Source organism: Lycium ferocissimum, chromosome 10, assembly GCF_029784015.1.
Source record: "Lycium ferocissimum isolate CSIRO_LF1 chromosome 10, AGI_CSIRO_Lferr_CH_V1, whole genome shotgun sequence".
In the NCBI taxonomy this organism is placed as follows: Eukaryota; Viridiplantae; Streptophyta; class Magnoliopsida; order Solanales; family Solanaceae; genus Lycium; species Lycium ferocissimum.
Window position 1 is genome coordinate 40,357,392 of NC_081351.1, and position 18,412 is coordinate 40,375,803.

The window sequence follows — 18,412 nt, forward strand, 5'->3', positions numbered from 1 at the left end:
TTTCCCAAATTCTCAATTAATAATGGGGTTATGATCGTTGGAAGTAAGACCTTCTATAAACTCACTTGCAAACATGCCCAGTAGAGTGGCTTTCAACTTTGTTTTCCCAAAGACAATTCTTATGACTTAATTGGTTTTCAAAACACTTCCTATAACCCTCATATTGGTTCCATTATATTATCATGTTATGATTCAAGCTTCGTCCGAAGTTACGAGGTGTTACATGATAGATTTACATAACCAAGAAACCATATAAAATAAGTAGTAGTAGTATGTATTATTTAGGTAAGGATAAATTAGTAAATATGCATCCTACTTCCTAGAGACGGGTGAATATTTTAAGGGTGTGTCCAATCTAAAAACATCATATTATAGAAGTAATCAATATGTTACACAATTTTTTTGATTTTCCTCCCGATGTGCGGTATCTGCATTGGGGCCCAACTAAATCTGAGTTTGCGCTGAGAAGTTCCACATTGAGGGCAAAACATTCCTTAACAAAGATGACTCTGTATCCAATGAGACTTGAACCCAAAACCTCTAATTAAATACGTTACACGTGAAATGATTAAAAGAATAATAATACTCCATTCGTCTCAATTTATGTGACATTTTTCAAGAATCAATTTGGCTAAACTTTGAAATTAAATTATAGTAGATACACTCAATATTTTAAGATTAAAATTTATATATTTGAAAACTGCATGAAAATATTATAAATTATTGCTTTTCTTATATTAAGTTGGTGAAAAGTGCTATTATAAAATATTTATCAAAGTTTGAATCTAAAAGTGTCAATGTAAATTCGGAGAGGCAGTAATAACAATCCATTCCAATTAATAAGGTTGGAACTACTCTATCCTTAGCTAAGAAGTCTCGAGTTTAAGCTCCTTGGGTATGGAATCACTTTTGTTAAGGAATGCTTTGCCCCAGTGTGGCACTACCGGCACAAATTCGGTTAATCGGATCTCAATGCGGATACTGGACACCGAATGAAAAAAAAATTCATTCCAAAGAATATTCTTGGAGACAACGTGTCATAAATCACACACTTCAAAAAGATTCCTTAAACCCTACTCGCGGCAACAGCAGACTATTTATTCTAATTGCTGATTCTGTTCCAACGTATCTATGGCTTCTACCAATATGGAGAATCATATAGAAAAAATTCTATTCACAGAGCAACAAATATCTCAAAAAGTTTCAGAACTTGCTTCCCAAATTACCCTCAACTTTACTCCAACCAAAATCATCAGTAACACTAACAATGAAGGGGCATTACTGTCTTCTTCTTTATCTGCTCCGGTCATTGTTGGTGTTGCCACTGGTGCTTTTCTGTTCCTAGCTGATCTTGTTCGTGAAATTAAACTTCCCATTTCGGTTGATTTTGTTCGGGTTGAATCTTACGGGTCTGGTATTGTATCCAGTGGCAAACCCAAGATTTCTTGTGACCTGAAAATTGATGTTACTGGAAAACATGTCATATTGGTATGGATATTGGTTACTTTTGTTAGATTTAGAGCGTGTTTGGATGGGCTTAAAATAAGCAGTTTATAAGCTGCCAAAAAAACAAAAAAAAAAAGTTAGACAGGCTAACTTTTTTTTTTTTTTTTTGGCTTATGTTCATAAATATAGGCTCTTTTAGATTAACGAAAATAAGCCTAATTATTTTTCCTCAACTTATTTTACGCACAAAATATTTTAAAATTTAGTAACCAAACACTTAAAAAATGGAAAAAAATTTTTATAAGCAACTTATAAGCCAATCCAAGCGGGCTCTTAATAGTATTTATCAATTTGATATATGCTAGTAGTACTTTCTTTAGAGAATATGCAATTCAGTTGATTAAAAATGCAATCTTTATTCAGTAAATGGTTAATGTTAAGTTTTGTCAACTGAGATGTTGTACTCCTAATTTCAAAGTATGATAATTTGTAAAGTTTTTTTTATGATAATTTGTAAAGTTTTTTTTTTCTTTTTATGTGGTGCTGCAAGGATATTATGTACCTACTGAATTCAGAAAGCTCTATGGACTGTGTTGTAAACAGAGACGGAGCTAGGATTTGAGTTTATGGGTTCTGAATTCTAGAAAAGGCAACTTACTGGGCTCTTGATAAACCATTATGCGTATTAAGTGGATTTTTGAACATAAATACAAAGTTTGAGCCAAAGCTACTGAGTTTTGTCGAACGTGTAGGCAAAGCTGTAGCTCCTCCCCTTTTAAACTAAGCATTTCTCTGTGTGCACTTTTGTTGGAGAAAAGATAGAAGAATGGGCATGTCCAGTTGTGGGTGCACTTACAGATTAAATTTATAACTAGTGGGAGAGCAAGGGAATCGCTCTTTTGGTGATTATATTTTAATAGTGCCTCTATAGTTGAGATGTCACATTTACAACTTGACAAAAGATCATACGTAAATCTTCCATTTATGCCTTATGATTTTGGTAAGTTCAACATAAACTGCATGTTTTCCAGTATAATATGTGAGGATTCAGGGAAGATCCTGCGCAAGTGTGTATTTATAATGTTTCCCTTCATCAATTTTCAGATTTATAATGTGAACCATTAATTTGTGTAGAGAGTATTTGGTTGCAGTGTGTTTATAATTTTAGTTATGTGCTTGGAGAATGCAGATTATTTCAGCTTAACATTATCCTATCCGTTGGAGTGGTGAATCCTCTGTGTTTAAGTTGTATAGTTTTATCAGTGACCATGTCTTCAATTAACCTGCATATCAGCATACTGACATATCATTTGACTAATTATTGTTCTGAAACGTGTTTAATCGGAGCTGATAATCATAGCGTTTCTGACATTTCCCAGGTTGAGGACATTGTGGATACAGGAAACACGTTGTCCTGCCTCATTGCACACTTGAAATCTAAAGGGGCATCCTCCATATCAGTGTGTACTCTCCTTGATAAACCATCAAAGAGGAAGGTTAATTTCGAACTTGTGGGAGAGGGGAAGTTCTACCGTGGTTTTGAGGTAATCTCTAACATTTTCTTTAAGGGAAGTCCTTCATTCTGGCTGTATATTTTACCATGCTAAGTATAGTTGATCTGATGATCTCAAGTCATTGTAGTTATATATTTCTCTGCTTCATATTTGATTGCCATAATTTGTAAGTTTTCTTTTACCATGTCAAACTTTGGTAGCTTTATCTTGTCTTCTAGGAACTGAAAGAAATATGAGAACGCATCTTTTATCATATTTCTTTTCTACTGCCCGGACTATCCAACAGAAAATAGACAAAGTCAATAGAGAAGGGGAATACTATAATAATCTCCTGCCTGTTCTAAAGAGCTAACTTTGGGAAAAAGAGAGAGCATATTTTGAGAACCTTTACGTACACTGTTAATTCGAATTTGATAATTTTGATGTATATGTGTGAGATTATTTCTCTCCACCTATGAAAGAATTATTGCAGTAAGAAAATATCTTGTTTATGCTATGAAATTGGCAAGTATTTGATATATGCTTCTAGGATTATGTGTTTTCTTAATTTGTTCCTTCAGCATGAGAAGACTTGAGTCTTGAAGTTATTTGTTATAATAATAACCAGTAATTGCTCATGACAAAGAGGTGAGGTCCCTTTAGTACATTGGTTAGTGATCATTTATGCAATAAGGCAAAACAAGCATGGGTTTTGTAAATTGATGGTAACATTTTAGCTTTCTTGCCCAATACTTGTATTTCGACAGCTCCTGCATCCTCCCTCCCCTTTCATCAAGCAGAAAAAGATTATTGTAACTCTGCTTTTCCCTTTGTAAAAGTTTAACTTGTAATTTTCTATTCCACGCTGGGAATCTTGGTGCACGTAAGTAGCCTCTTATTTATCTTTATTGTTTTAATTTGCATGCAGTGTCCAGATTATTTTGTGGTTGGCTATGGATTGGATTTTGCTGAGCTTTATAGGAACTTACCCTACGTGGGAGTCCTTAAACCTGAGATGTACAGTTGATTTCTTTGGCAAAAATAATTATTCCATACAAGGAAAGCTCTTGATTTTTTGATATACTCAACATTCTGCTGATGAAGAGGTGCCATTTTCGTTATTTCATTATCCGGCCACTACCGCTGCCTCCGTCCCTTACGCTTCTGTCGTATTCACCAATTTGTATTGTAATATATACAACCTGCATACTCAGTGTGTGGCTCCTCTGCAATACCTAAGAATTGAACAGTTTTTCCAAACTTTGTCCATCATTTTCTTGTCTTTATGGTTAGAATTTGTATTTTAGTAGGTAATTATTGTTAGAACTCAACGACATGTCATTTCTTTTATTTTGGGTTTTAAAAACTCTTAGGTTATTTGTTTGCCATTAAGTAGGTTAGTCAAGTTATAAATATTGACAGTGTAACTTCACCAGAAGTCTCGTGTTTGAGACCTGGAAATAAAGAAATTTGGTAGGACACTTCCCTTTTTAATGGGTTCTACGGGGCGTGAATCTGAATTAGCTGAGACAGTGGGTTTCAAATACTAGATGGTTAAAGAAAAAACCATAAACAGAGTGTATCATTTATAGACTGCCCACTTGGTCCTCAATAGATTAAGAATAATAAAAAGCAGTAAATAAACTATCAGTACATAAGATATGAGAACAGTATTCACCCTTTAATCCTCTTCATGAATGCCTGGAAGTACTTTTCATTTCTCAAAGATTCCATGTGGATTATTGAATTTCTGGTCCAGAAAACAAAAGGAACACAAAGAACACTATTCTTTCCATGGAAGAGCAAGAGGACGAGGAGCTTTGGGATTAATTAAATTTCCAGCAGTATCATAAATAATGACACCAGAAAATTCAGGAAGCTGGCACTTTCCACCCATGATTATATTCTTCTTCCAGATTGAGACTTCACCACTACATGTGCTTGGATCAACACCTCCAAAATGGTAACTCTGATCAAACTCTTCATGGTTGAGTTGAATAACAGGGTCATGTTGATCACCATAGCCATAACATGCTCTCCACTTACGCTTCCATTTCCTTGAATGGGTGGCGCACATGAAGAGCGCCAGCGCACACAGGAACATCATTCCGATGGCAAAGCCTACATGAGATAGGCTAGTGAAATTGTTTTGCAAGTGTAGTATTGCGCGAGCCATGAAAGAAGTATAATTCGTCAATTCAATCTATCTTGATGGAATTTTTCTAAGCTGGACGATTGGTATTCTCTGGATGGACAGTAAAATCTAGGTTTGAATGGATAATGCCACTGCAGAGCAAATGGTGTGTGCTCTATATAAATTGCAGGTTAAGATGGGGTTGTTGAGTAATTTGGAGATTAGTTGCATGATGTAGTGTGGTCCAAGCTTTGAAGTATTAGTTTGTTGTAATAGTTGATTAAGTGGAGTGGTTTTGGTGAGACTCATTAGTAGTGATTGCTTTAGCTGTGGTTTCAGTTAAACTTATCCAATTTCTCAGAATAGATAACAGGGATTAAAAAAAAAAATCTGAAGAAGATCCAATTGTCAACTTCTACTTGACCTAATCCAAATTTACTTTTGATTGTGTCGAGTGCTGCATATATACTATCAGATGCATGAGGTTATGTAATTCCTCCTAGCAAAAACAATTTGATAGTCAAGAAGTTGCAATCTGTACTGTAGTTACGAGTTCAAATCCACCTTGTTACCCATTTGGATTGCGCTCTTACCTACTAAAATTCAAATACAAATTTTAATATTTGAAATATTGGTCAAATATTGAAAATTTTGTTTAAGGAGTACTTCAAGTAAAATATTGATTTGCACTCCCAGCTTTTAAACTTCTGTTCTCCATTGAAAATTCATGGCCAAACGTAAAACCTTCGGATACATTTTCAACTTTGACTTCGCATGCTAGCTCTTTTTCCATTACAATTACTTTTTCCCAACAAAATATTCAAATATTTATTTTTCAGCTTCAACGAAATATTGTCCGAACTCTACTTATAAATGGGGAAATTAACGCAAACAGGCTAATTGGGTGTCACTATAACTTTTGATCCCACTTAAATGAGTAGTGCGAAAACAGCCTCCAAACCAAAAGATGTAATTTGGTTTTTGGTGGACCGATATAAGACTTGTCTTGTCACAATTTATTGTGGCTCACTAGGAGTGAAGTACAAATTTGTCATGGCGGATCACTAGAAGTGTTGTACAAAAAGGTAATGACAAATCACGAAGAATTTCTAGTGAATGGGTTTGCCACAACTCATGGCAGGTCACAATAACTTCAGTACAAAGATATTATGGCAGATCAACAGTAATTCTGACGAAGATGTTTGTGACGTCTACACGAATCACCAGAAATGTACTACAAATTGTATCATAACTTCAAAATTAGTTGTTCAAAATTCTTGGAAAATCACCTATGATTTGATTTTCCGTAGAATTTTTGTCAACACACTTTTATGTTAAAACATAAGCTCGACGAGATATTACTCACTTCAATTTCAACCACAATTAAACAATGGAAGGAGAAAAGATAGGAAGACAAAGAATAAATGAAAAGGAAGAAGAAGGTGGAGGAGGAGAAATTTCGGCAATTTTTTTATTTTTTTTGCACAACTTTTCTTAGTATGGTCAAAAATTAAACGTTGCTCCTTAAAAAGCTATCTCGTGTAAATTCCTGGGCAATTCACAGGAATTCCCCTTATTCGGAGTGGTCTTTAATTTTTGTCCCTCAAATCTTAGTCTTTAATTTTTATCCTTCGCTGTAATACCCTAAGGTTATGAGTTTGAACCCCGGCTCAGGAATAAACATAAAAAAAAAATTGCAAGGCAAGGATTTTGAAAAAGTCTGCCTTATGCGGCATAGGTTTTTAAAGTACTTTTAGTTATGTTAAGCAACCTCTCATTTAAACAAGATAGGTTGTCTTAAGGCATAACTAAAGTTATACCGGATCCGGCATAAGTTGTTATAAGGCAGACTTTTAGCTATGCCAAGGCAACCTCTGCCGGAGACGGCATAGGTTGTCTTAAGGCATAACTAAAGTTATGCCAGATCCGGCATACTTATGCCAAGTTTGCCCATAAGGCATAAATATGCCGGATCCCAAGATAACTTTGGTAATTCCTTCACAAGTGTATGCCGTTCGGCATAACGAAATTTAAACTCTGCCTTGCGAATTTTTTTTAAAATTTTGACTGTGTGGGAGTTCGAACCTGGAACTCATAAATTTTAGCCGAAGAGCGAAATTTAAAAATTTTAATAATGAGGGGCAAAATTTAAAGACCACCCCAAAAAAAGAAGGGCAATTCGCAAAAATGAATGGAATTGCCTACCTGGGCTTTTCTTGTTCAGATTGCGGGTCACGGCCCAAATTCTTGTTTCAAGTAACAATCACGCCCAAAAATCACTAGATTTGGGGTTTAGCCACCAAGAACAGCAAAAGAAGGGTTTTTCATTTTTCTGCCAGCACCATCTCTTTTACTGTTCTTACTCGTTCAATCAATCAAAATGCATCGACGTTCATCAATCTCTCTCTGTAAATCACTTTTCAAACACCCTTTTGAGAAATCAACAATACCCAAATCTTCTTTTCCTTCAAGAAGTCTCACATCTCTCTCAAATCAACATATTTCCAACCACTTTACATCCTTAATCCTTACAAAAACCACACATTTTCTTGCCCCAACAAGGTCAAATTCATCAACCCAGTTCGTAATTTTCAAGAATGTTAGGCAATACAGTATAGACACTGACAGAGAAGTTGATAAAATAAACCTCAAGTTTGCAGAAGCAAGAGAGGAGATAGAATCAGCTATGGAATCTAAAGAGACAGTGTATTTTGATGAAGAAGCTGAATGTGCACGTGCTGCTGTTAAGGAAGTTCTTGATTTGTATAATGGGTTGTTGGAAAAGATGTCGGAGAGCGAAAAGGGGGTGATTCAAAGGTCTATGGGGCTTAAGCTTGAGCAATTGAAGGCTGAGCTTGACCAATTAAATGAATGAAATTGTAAGTCGTGTTTTACTTTGGTTATGGTTTATGATTCTAGAGTTTAATTCATTTGATTGTAATAAATTCACTTGTTGGGAATGAACGATGCAAATGCTTATGATTGGAATGGGGTGTTACTGGATAATGGTCTATGACTTGTTAGCATGAGTTAAAAAATTTGTTGTTTGATTGTTGTAAATGTGTGTTTCTATAGCATTTTTCGAGGTGGATAAATTTTTCTAGCATATTCCTATAACTATGAATCCAGGGGCTCGCGCTGAATTTTTCGCAAACCGAGTTGATAGTTAAAAGAGTAAACATGTCACTATAATATTATATTAAAAAGAACACAAATGATTGCAGAGGAGGTTGACTAGTTTTGATTATTGTTTTCTGGAATGACATCAAAACTTTTAGTAAAATAGAGCGCAGAACTTGAAACAACACATACCTACCTATCCAGTACTAGGGTTCAAACCCTCGATCTCTCTCGGAGGACAGATGTGCTTGGCCAGTTCAATAAGAAGAGCCATTTGCTCAACAAAGTCATTTTACAGTTTTTATATACAAAATGTTGTCTGAGCATATTATTTATGCATATATTTAATGAAATTCCCCGAGGTAGATTGACCCCTGTATGAATCTGATGTAGAGTAATTCTGGAATGCTGTTATAAGTTCTGGTACAAGTTCGAGTTGGTATTCACGACATGTTGCTTATATACCTAATAAGTTGTATGTACCGTCTCTACATAAAACTGGAGGAACATTTGACTTTTATTCTTTGGTCATGCCTCAGCTGATTGATTGTCAATTTTCACAAGAGTCTGTTCTACTCTCTACTAAAGCCATAACTGGTTGCATGTGTAAACAATTCTTTCATTACTAATTCTAATAAACAATTTTTTGGACAAACTTAGTCTTTGGTGTAAATGTCCCAACTAAAAATGTAGCATCATAGGAAGGCTAGCATCTGATTTATTGCATACTAATAGTGCTGTGAAAGCCCCAGATAGAAGATGTTTACCGTATTTGGTAATGGATAGGTGTCCCAATCTTGCTAACTGGTTGAAATTGGGCTATTTTCTTACTCCATTAAGTTGTAAATTCATATGATTGTTGTACGGAAGTAGTCATGTCCCTTTAGTAAGGCTAGGGCCTCAATTTCATTTCACCAGATGTGTCAAAGAAAGCATTGCTTGCATATAGAACGAACACCCTCCGGAAAAGAAGAAAGCCCTAGCAGATAACACAAACAGACAGAACCTTAGTATTCATTAACTATGGGTACTAGTACTAATATTAACAACTATATGAGAAAAAGAAAAAGAAATGAAAATAGAACGTGAAGGCTAAAGCAATCTGTACATGCATGCTGCTTTTAACTCGAATGTTATACATTCTTCCTTCCTATCTTGGCTCAAGTGATAATGTGAGTTAGTAGGAGAGAATGCAGTATTCACCATATTTTCCTACTCGTTGGCCTCTGGCAATCTATAGTGGTTTACGCTGGTATTCACTGCTTTACTTGGTTGCCTTCGGACGAATATATTCATTTTAAATGGATAACTGGAGTCAATTTAACTTGAATTCTTATTGGTGTCTGATTCACCGGTTCTTGGTAGGTATCCTGGCGTTTAAAACTAGCATAACTACATGTCAACAAGACAACAACTATATTCTTAGTAAGAAGCAAAAGCCTGTCAGATGTGCTTGTTCTGGGAGAAATAGAGGCAGCAAATATTTTCCCAATTGGTGCAAGGTGATTTGGATGATTTGATAAATGATAATCATTTTTTTTTTTTTTGGCAGGATTAACGTTGGCATGATAAAGTATGGGAAGAGCTTTCAGCATTACTATAGGAGCTCAACTGTTTCAACTGTACGAGCTACTTGTACCTACTCGAATTTAAATTTAACTTGGAAGCCCTGCCTAGGCACTTGTCTTCTGTCTGGCATAATTGTAATGACTGCGTTCAACTTGCCAGTTACTCTCTTAAGTAGTCCTTAAACATGTTATTCATTGATCTAGATATTTGAACCTCTACTTTTTTTTTGCCAATTGAGCGAGTGCATTTATATGAATAATGAGGCCAATGGGGATGGATATTCATTTCTTTTTAGAATATCTCAAAGTTGTAATAAACGTATTGAAGCCTATTACCCAAGTACTAGAATTATATGAACAATGTTGCGACTCTATTTGTATACGTAGGAGCAAATTACTTGTTCTAATTCAAGTCCTCCAAATAATTTGGTGCATTCAAGATTATGGAGGCGCCGATCATCTCCTTTTGGCATTCTCGGTTGCGTTGCTTATTTATTAGTATCTCTTTATTGATACCAAATTTCCCCATGTTTATAGTATTTCTGCAATAAATACTTGGTCAGAATCTCTACTCTATATGTGTTTCATTTACCACTTCTAGTATGAAGTATCTTAATAAAAAGGTTAAATATGTATAGCTACTCCTGTGTTCAATTGCTCCTCACCTTAAGCTTGTATTCTAGTGAGAAACTTCTTGATGTTCAAGGAGTTGCCTCTTTTTGTGGAAGTTGTATGCTTAGCACTGATAGTAACAACTTGCCACAATATCTTTTTGAGTTAATGATAAAAAACACACTTGAATTATCGTTTTTTCACGAGTTTCACACATCAACTATCGCATGTTTCTTTTTCTTACTTGAACTATCACCAACTGTGTAGTACAACACACCTCAACTATAAATTGTTCCATTTTCCTAGATGTGAAACTTACGAAAAAGTAATCGTCAAGTGTGTTTTTGACCATTATCTCTGTCTTTTCAAACTTTAGTGCAATTTGGGAATACTTTTAAGATTGAGAATACCTTCTAATTATTGCTACAGCTTTTTGTTTCCAAAAATTTATACATTGCATATGGACAGAGTCATTATCAAAGGAGGTGATGGAAGTGATGGGGAGAAGCTGACAAAAGAAGCTAAAACTGAATTCCAGGATCTAATTAGATTTGTTTTTGACCAGCCCATTCTTTCTTCTTGATATCCAAAGAGAAATATTTAATTTTTGTTATGAGCACTTACCATCAAACATCACATATATCCTATCCTTTAAGTCATGTGGGTAATGGAGATGAAGGCATGGTCTACATCTGTTTGTTCCCCCTTATTTGCTCACTTGGTCCTACATTAATATTCAATGTCTTCATGAGCAGGATGGAATGTGTTTGAGAATTAAAATAAGTTGTGGTTGAATATAAGAATCATTTGTGTTAATTATGTTCTATTTGTATGCACCACTTGATTTACATACTAGTTATGCGGATTCCCTCAAACTAATGATGTTCTATCAGTAGGCGCCAACCAAACGTTGCATTGGTTATGTGACCATAATATTTTCTTGCACGACCAACTAAATACTGTATGCATTTGTTTTTCATCAAATTCATCATAGTTTGGCATGGTTTATGACATATGAATAAACTCTTATTAGAGCTTATGCAAGTCAAATATTAACTTATCAATGCTTTTTGTTGGACGAAAAAACAGTAACACATGGAGGAGAAACTAATGTCCACAAATAACACAAGAATAGAAGGGGAAAAAATAAAAGAAAGAAAAATTCAACAAGCATCTCTTCCTGGCTACATTATATTGGTTTATACATGCTTAAATTTGTCCCTTTTTTTTTGGCTTCTTTGCTGGTATCATGTTCATGCACCCTGTATAAAATGCTATAGGTTACTGTTGCATGGAGTTTTCAAGGTTATGATGTTAGTTTTGTCATGGCTCATAAAATCGTTTTCAGCATTTCTGTGGAATTTGCAAATTATTTGTTTGGAATATATCATTGGAAAAGTAAGCGAGTTTTGTGTTGAAACTTTAAGGTCAAATAGTGGAGTGGTCTAAATGCTCCCTCCAGTTTTCCCTTCACAGAACATGGCATTTTTGTTCCCTTTTTTGTCTCTATATTTTTTTTTCGTCTCTATATTGGCAACTAGCTATCAGACAGTTTAGTATGTGTCCAAATTATGGAGTGTTCCTCTGTATGTAGATATGCAGAAAATGTGAATCTTGACTTTGAATGCCTTCAATGAACTATTCCATAAATCCTGCCTGAAATTTTTTAATACAAACAAAAGATGGGTGAGCTAAGGAGCCCATGGTTACTATCTGTAAGATTTCTTATTGTGTATAGAGAAAAATCTTGGAAAAAGATCAATATATAAGTTTATCTTTTCTTTTTCTACCCTTTTGATAACCTAAAATCCCGAGGGCTGATAGCGTACAATTCAAAATTCGATGAATAATGGATCCAACCCTCTATCATTCGCCAATTAAATACCAAACTTTTATCTGCAGCTAATCGATACATTACGCATGATACCCTTACCACTAGACCAAAGCCGAGGCCCTTCTACCCATTCTTTGTTCCTAACTTTTAAGTTAACTTCTGTTCTTGAAGATAAAGAGGACATTAGCATTACTTGGTTTCAACAGTAACAAAATCTTCCCTATAACCTTATGAAAAGGAGTTAAAAGTCTTTTGTACTTAAAATTGTTCAAGTTATGTTTGAAAAGCTGACATTTACTGTCATAACATGAGTATTGTGGCTATCTTTGGTTTTCAAAGTTAGTTTTTTTTTTTTTTTCTCTTGTATGGTTTCTCCTTTCTATATTTCCTTATATGGTGCAATTGTAAGCAGATTTAAGCTAAAATCTCAGCGCAGAGATGGATATGAAGAAATAAAGAAGCAAATAAACTACTTCAATGTTTCTGAAATATGTACACAATGAAACCCAAGACATTGTCTAATACTAGGAACAAGAGTTTTCGTCTCCTTCCAACGAGTTGACATTGCTCTTGTCTTGGGAACTCTTAAGAAAATTAATTCCTAACTCTTCTTAGTCAAACGCAAAAAACAATACAAAAATAATCAACTTTGAGTTGAGGACTGTTTTATTAGAGGCTGAGAAGTTTTCCCAAATTCTTGATCAGGTGAACTTTTCACTTCCATTAGAAGTGCCACAACTTCCTTCATTGTTGGCCTTTCAGCCGGCGATGAGTTCACACAGAACATCGCTATTCCAAGCGTTTGCAGCATTTCTTGCACCAATTGATCCGGTAAACCTTGTAGCTTAGCATCAAGAACTGTCACAGCTGGTTCATAGCTTCCCATCTTCTTCTTTACCCACTCAACGATGTGTAGCCCATCACCCATCTGTGTATCAACAGCATTACGCCCACTAAGTATTTCCAGCAGCACCACTCCATAACTATAGACATCGCTCTTTTCTGTTATATTCAGCGTATATCCATATTCTGCAACCATAATTAACAAACATTTGTGTCACACTTGACGAATTATGACTCATAAAGTAAACATTTGAAAAATGTTAAGATCTATTTTGCCTTCTATGCTGAAATATTAGTAATTGAAAACATCCCGAGAACATGTATATATTAATATTTATGATAAGAAGCAGAAGCTCAAAAATACGTACCTGGAGCAATATATCCATAGGAACCTGCTACACTAGACATAGCATGGTGATAGTTTGGCGAATTCATTAGCTTTGCAAGTCCAAAATCTGCTATATAAGCATCAAACTTGGAGTCGAGAAGTATATTATTGCACTTGACATCTCTATGAAGAATGGTGGGAACACAGTCATGGTGCAGATAAGCAAGGCCTTGAGCTGATCCAACTGCAATTTTGTACCTAATTTCCCAGTCCAAGTTTCTGTTACTTTGCAAGAGCTGGTGAAGATTTCCATTCGAAATGTAGTTATAGAGAAGAAGCTTAACGCTCTTGTTTGAACAATATCCCAATAACTTCACTATGTTTCGATGCCTAATATGTCCGAGAATTTGAATCTCTGCAGCAAAAGAATCCACCGGCTCCTCGTCTTTCTTTGTTTTCCAAAGCTTCTTCACTGCAATCACCTCACCGTTAGGCATTTCTGCTTTGTATACAACACCTGAACATCCTTTCCCGATGATGTTTTCGTCTTTCAAGCAATCTAAGATGTTGTCAATGGTGAAATTAAACTTTTGAAAGGGTATAAAAGTCCATGGGTAGGAAAAATCTTCTGCCCCTACCGAGGAGGCTGACATGCCTTGGGACTTATGAAACATATACCGGTTATTTCGTGTCACAAGAATCCACGTGGCCACCACTGCTATGGCTATGGAAGTCAGAATTACCGCAACCAAAGCTATGGTTTTCACTGACTTAAACCCGTTCCTTCCCATTATATGTGTAGAACAACTAGTACCATCAACTGATTGACAGAGCTTTGAATTCTCCAGAAAAGATTCCGAATTGAGAGTTTTAAAGAACGGTGTGACAGGAATAGGCCCCGAGAAATTGTTATACGAAACATTCAGGGAAGTAAGGCTGGTTAAGGAGCTTAGAATTGTGATTCTTCCACTCAACAAATTATGAGAAATATCAAGAGATTGTAACTGAGTCAAACCAGACAATGTTTCAGGAAGTTCACCCGTTAAACGATTCGAGCTCAAATCTAAACTGATCGTTAAGCTTGTGACATAGCCAAGATCAGATGGGATATCACCGGAAAGACTATTCGAGCTCAAATCAAGTAGAGTTAACTTCTGCAAGGTCTTAAAAGACTTAGGAATTGGACCGGTAAGCAGATTGTTACTGAGAATAAGTTTGTTCAAGTAACTGAGATTACCAAAACTCGAAGGGATCTCACCGGTGAAGCTGTTCCTGCTAAGATCAAGCTGCTCTAAATTCACAAGCTCTCCCATCTCGTCCGGTATTTCCCCGGTTAGGTAATTGTTATGAACATCCAATAGCTCAAGAACTGTAATGTTGGCAATTTCAGAAGGCAAGCCCCCAGAGAAATGGTTCATATACAAATCAAGAAACACGAGATTCTGCAATTGACCAATCTCCTTAGGGATTTGTCCTGAAAGCTGGTTCTCACCGAGCCTCAACCTCACGAGAGACTGGCATCTCGCGACACTTCGAGGCAATCGTCCAGTTAACGAATTCCCGAGAAGCAACAATTTACTCAGCTGCTTCAAATCAAATATCTCCTCGGGGATCGATCCTGTGAGCTTGTTCCTCGAAAGATCGAGTGCATATAACTCGGTACAGTTTCCAAAAGCAGCTGGAATGGTACCTGTAACCGTATTCCCCCACAAGAAAAAACTCTGCAAGTACTTTAACTTGCCAACTTGCCATGGAATTTGCCCAGATAATTGATTCTTATCTAGCTGAAGAGCTGTCAAGCTAGTGCAATTACTTAACTGCCATGGTATAGAACCGGTAAATGCATTATCAGACAAATGAAGCTGTTCAAGAACCAATAGCTTCCCCAAGTCACCAGGAATTTCACCTGATAATTCATTCGCAGAAACATCAAGAATGACGAGGGATGAACAATTCGAAAGCTCATCCGGGATAGGTCCGGTTAACGAATTTCCCCACAAAAGCAAGCTAGTAAGCTTTTGTAACTTACCCAACTGAGGGGGGATCGAACCGGTTAACTTATTCATATGCAGATACAAGTACCTAAGCTCCGAAATCATCCCGAGTTCAGGGGGTATCTCACCGAATACTTCAGTGTCATAAATAGCCAGTGTTTGAAGATTGACCAAATTTCCAAATGTGGGTGGAATAACACCCGAAAGACCGGTAGCCGCGACACCAAACATTGTGAGATTTGTGAGTGACCCTAATTGTGGAGGAATTTCACCAGCCAAATATGGATTTCCCCCAATCCTAAACTGCTGGAGAGACAACAAGGATCCTAACTGTGATGGAATTGAACCATTGAGGAGATTATCTTGAAGACAAAAGATTTCTAGTGAAGAAATTTTTGCTAACTCTGGTGGTATCTTACCAGTCAATCTATTTGAATTCAAGAACAGGAACTGAAGTGAACTAAGCCCACCCAGTTCTGAAGGAATAAAACCTGAAAGTGAGTTACCAGAAAGGTCTAAAAGCCTAAGATGAGAGAAAGAACCAAAAGATGGAGGGATTGTACCAGAAATATTAGTAGAAGAAAGATTGAGAAGCTGCAGAGAAGAAAGGGAAGAGAGTTCAGGGGGCAAATAAGAGAGATTGAGGAAAGTATTGGGGATAGAAAGTGAAATTACTCTTTCTTGAGGGGAACATGTAATCCCTTGCCAAGAACATGGAGTTGAACTTGAAGGGTTCCAAGAAGAAAGCACAGAGGAAGATGATTTTGCATAAGGGTCAACAAATTTAAGCAGAGAAAGAAGAGATTCTCCATCAGAAGAAATAGAGCTCACTAAAAATACAGTCTTTGGACTCAAACTTAACCAAAAAAACAAGCAAAACAAGAAATAACATGAAGGGAAAGTGAAAAAATGGTGTCTTTTCTTCTCCATTATTGAGTGTAAATTAAAACCAAGAAATGGGGTTGTAGCAAAAATGATGGTGGTCAAGATGGTGGTGTTTTTGAAAGTTTACTCTAAGGAGACAACATGCATGTGAATTACTAAAGAGATTGTTGTGTGTTAATGGACGTTTGCTTCAAACTCACACTAACTCTTGATGAAAAAAATTACCATGCATGTGAAACTAAAAGTTCTTGTGTATCTTTTATGGAACATGTATTAAACTGCTACTATTAAAGTTCTTGTATGAGTTTTCTCTTACCGGAGATAATGAGCTCCTCCTCCTTGCTCCACCCTAACACAGCGGTGCTAGCTAGCTATTAATTAATGGTGGTGGTGAAGATGGTCACTAGCATGAACCAAAAACTTTTGTCATTTTGCATTTTCTTGGTGTTTCATGACGGTGGTAAGTGGTGGTTGACGGTGGTGGATGGTGGTTGAGAGGATTGAGTGACGAATGTGAGATACAATTCTTGAGAAACTAAAGAGCAAACATAATGGAGCTATACATTTAAATAACAAAGAGTTTATTTTATAAGTTTTTTCATTGAACAAAGTGATTGTAGCGCCACAATAATTTATGAATACCAAATTGTACTTGTTTATTTCTTTTTTGTTTTGGACTAAATTCCAACTGTAAAGATAAACAATCTAAGTGCATTCTTTTGAAAGGGTAAATCCTAGAGTAGGGGACACTTAAGGATCCAAAATTGCCATTTAGAGGTGTATTAATGTTGCTTAATTATTCTCATCATTCGCTGTAGGTATATTATTATCGACCGGTTTCTCTCTTTTGGTACTTCTTGAAACTCCCTTTAAATGGCAAATGTCACATTTTGTTTACATGCTAGAAAGAAATTGTATAGGGTTAGTACCTCATTTTTATCACATTAACCTAGCTTTGTAACATGGTAATTTATTTTCGGTGTTTATGTTCCAGGGCGGAGCTACAATATTACGTAGGGATTCGAATGAATCCAGACGTTTTTGCTCAGATCATGTACTTGTATTAGAAAATCAATTAAATATATATAAATATTTAATTATAAATCTAGTAACTAAAACGAGTTGTACATTCGATAGCAAGTTGTTTCAAATCTCGATTCTGCCTCTGTTTGTATCAAATCAATTAATAAAAAACATAAATATTGTTCATTCATACAATTATTAAATTATGATTGAATAATAGTTCTAAAATGCAAAACAATAGTTCGCTTGCTTCTTCATTTCCATCTTGGTTGTCTGGCTGGGTTTATATATTAGAACTGTAGAGCATATGTCTAAGAGTAGTAACTAGAGAGAAATTAATTACTCCATCCGTCTCAAATTATTTGTTGTGATTATTAAAAATAGTTGTCTCAAATTATTTATCATTTTAGAAGTTCAAGACAAGATTAATTAATTTTTTCCCATTTTATCCTTAGTAGAGTTTTATCATTAATGGAGATGACAAATTAATAGAGTAAACATTTAATGGAGAACGATTATAACTAAGGGTAAAGTAGTCAAAAACTCCTAGTACTAATTAATATTTATTAAGGAGCGTGTAAAATAAAAAAACGATAAATAATTTGCCGGAGAGAGTACATTAATTAGATTATTAAAATAAAGACTAGTTATCAGTTCAAAATTTTGACCTTTTTGCAGTTTACCAAAACGCTGTTTCTTTAATAGGAAAACTGATTTTGATTAGAAAAAGGTAAATCAGGTACAATAATTCAACCAGATAGACCCCAATCTTATCACCTATATGGCAAATGATGCTAGCTTCTGTCACATACGTGGAGGAAAAAACGATAACTAGAATAAAAAAAAAAAAAAAAAAAACAACTCAATGCTCTAAGTTTGTCATGTTATGCATATGTATAAGTTTAGAGAAAGACTGGATCATATTAACTAGGTTTATTGTGTACGGTTTCGCCTTGCATTTTGTAATAGGCTATTTTCATAATTTAAACTTGTGACCTCCCGATCACACGATGTTATACTATCTTTTTGTTATTGTAGTTATTAATTTCGCTACACAAAAATTATTGCGATTAATAACCTAATCAAATTAATCAACATGACTAGTGAAATGTGGTATTATATAATTATTGGA

General features: G+C 35.5%; 4 protein-coding genes across 4 annotated transcripts; 2 read left to right on the plus strand and 2 right to left on the minus strand.

Annotated features, from left to right (window-relative positions):
- Positions 1–998: 998 nt before the first annotated feature.
- LOC132033845 (uncharacterized) lies at positions 999–4,273 on the plus strand. The gene is made up of 3 exons (XM_059423960.1): positions 999–1,488; positions 2,826–2,990; positions 3,868–4,273. Exons 1-3 carry the CDS (start codon positions 1,132–1,134, stop codon positions 3,964–3,966), a joined length of 621 nt encoding a protein of 206 aa, XP_059279943.1. The 5' UTR covers positions 999–1,131; the 3' UTR covers positions 3,967–4,273.
- Positions 4,274–4,493: 220 nt separating this feature from the next.
- LOC132033846 (uncharacterized) lies at positions 4,494–5,677 on the minus strand. Its single transcript, XM_059423962.1, has one exon. It carries the CDS (start codon positions 5,113–5,115, stop codon positions 4,723–4,725), a length of 393 nt encoding a protein of 130 aa, XP_059279945.1. The 5' UTR covers positions 5,116–5,677; the 3' UTR covers positions 4,494–4,722.
- A 1,776-nt stretch (positions 5,678–7,453) lies between these two features.
- On the plus strand, positions 7,454–7,948 carry LOC132034900 (embryogenesis-like protein). Its single transcript, XM_059425238.1, has one exon. The coding sequence runs from the start codon at positions 7,454–7,456 to the stop codon at positions 7,946–7,948; it is 495 nt and encodes a 164-aa protein (XP_059281221.1).
- A 4,686-nt stretch (positions 7,949–12,634) lies between these two features.
- Positions 12,635–17,062, minus strand: LOC132033847 (LRR receptor-like serine/threonine-protein kinase RGI5). Its single transcript, XM_059423963.1, has 2 exons — positions 13,419–17,062; positions 12,635–13,236 (listed from the first exon to the last, which is right to left on the minus strand). The coding sequence occupies exons 1-2, from the start codon at positions 16,300–16,302 to the stop codon at positions 12,851–12,853; spliced, it is 3,270 nt and encodes a 1,089-aa protein (XP_059279946.1). The 5' UTR covers positions 16,303–17,062; the 3' UTR covers positions 12,635–12,850.
- Positions 17,063–18,412: the final 1,350 nt, after the last annotated feature.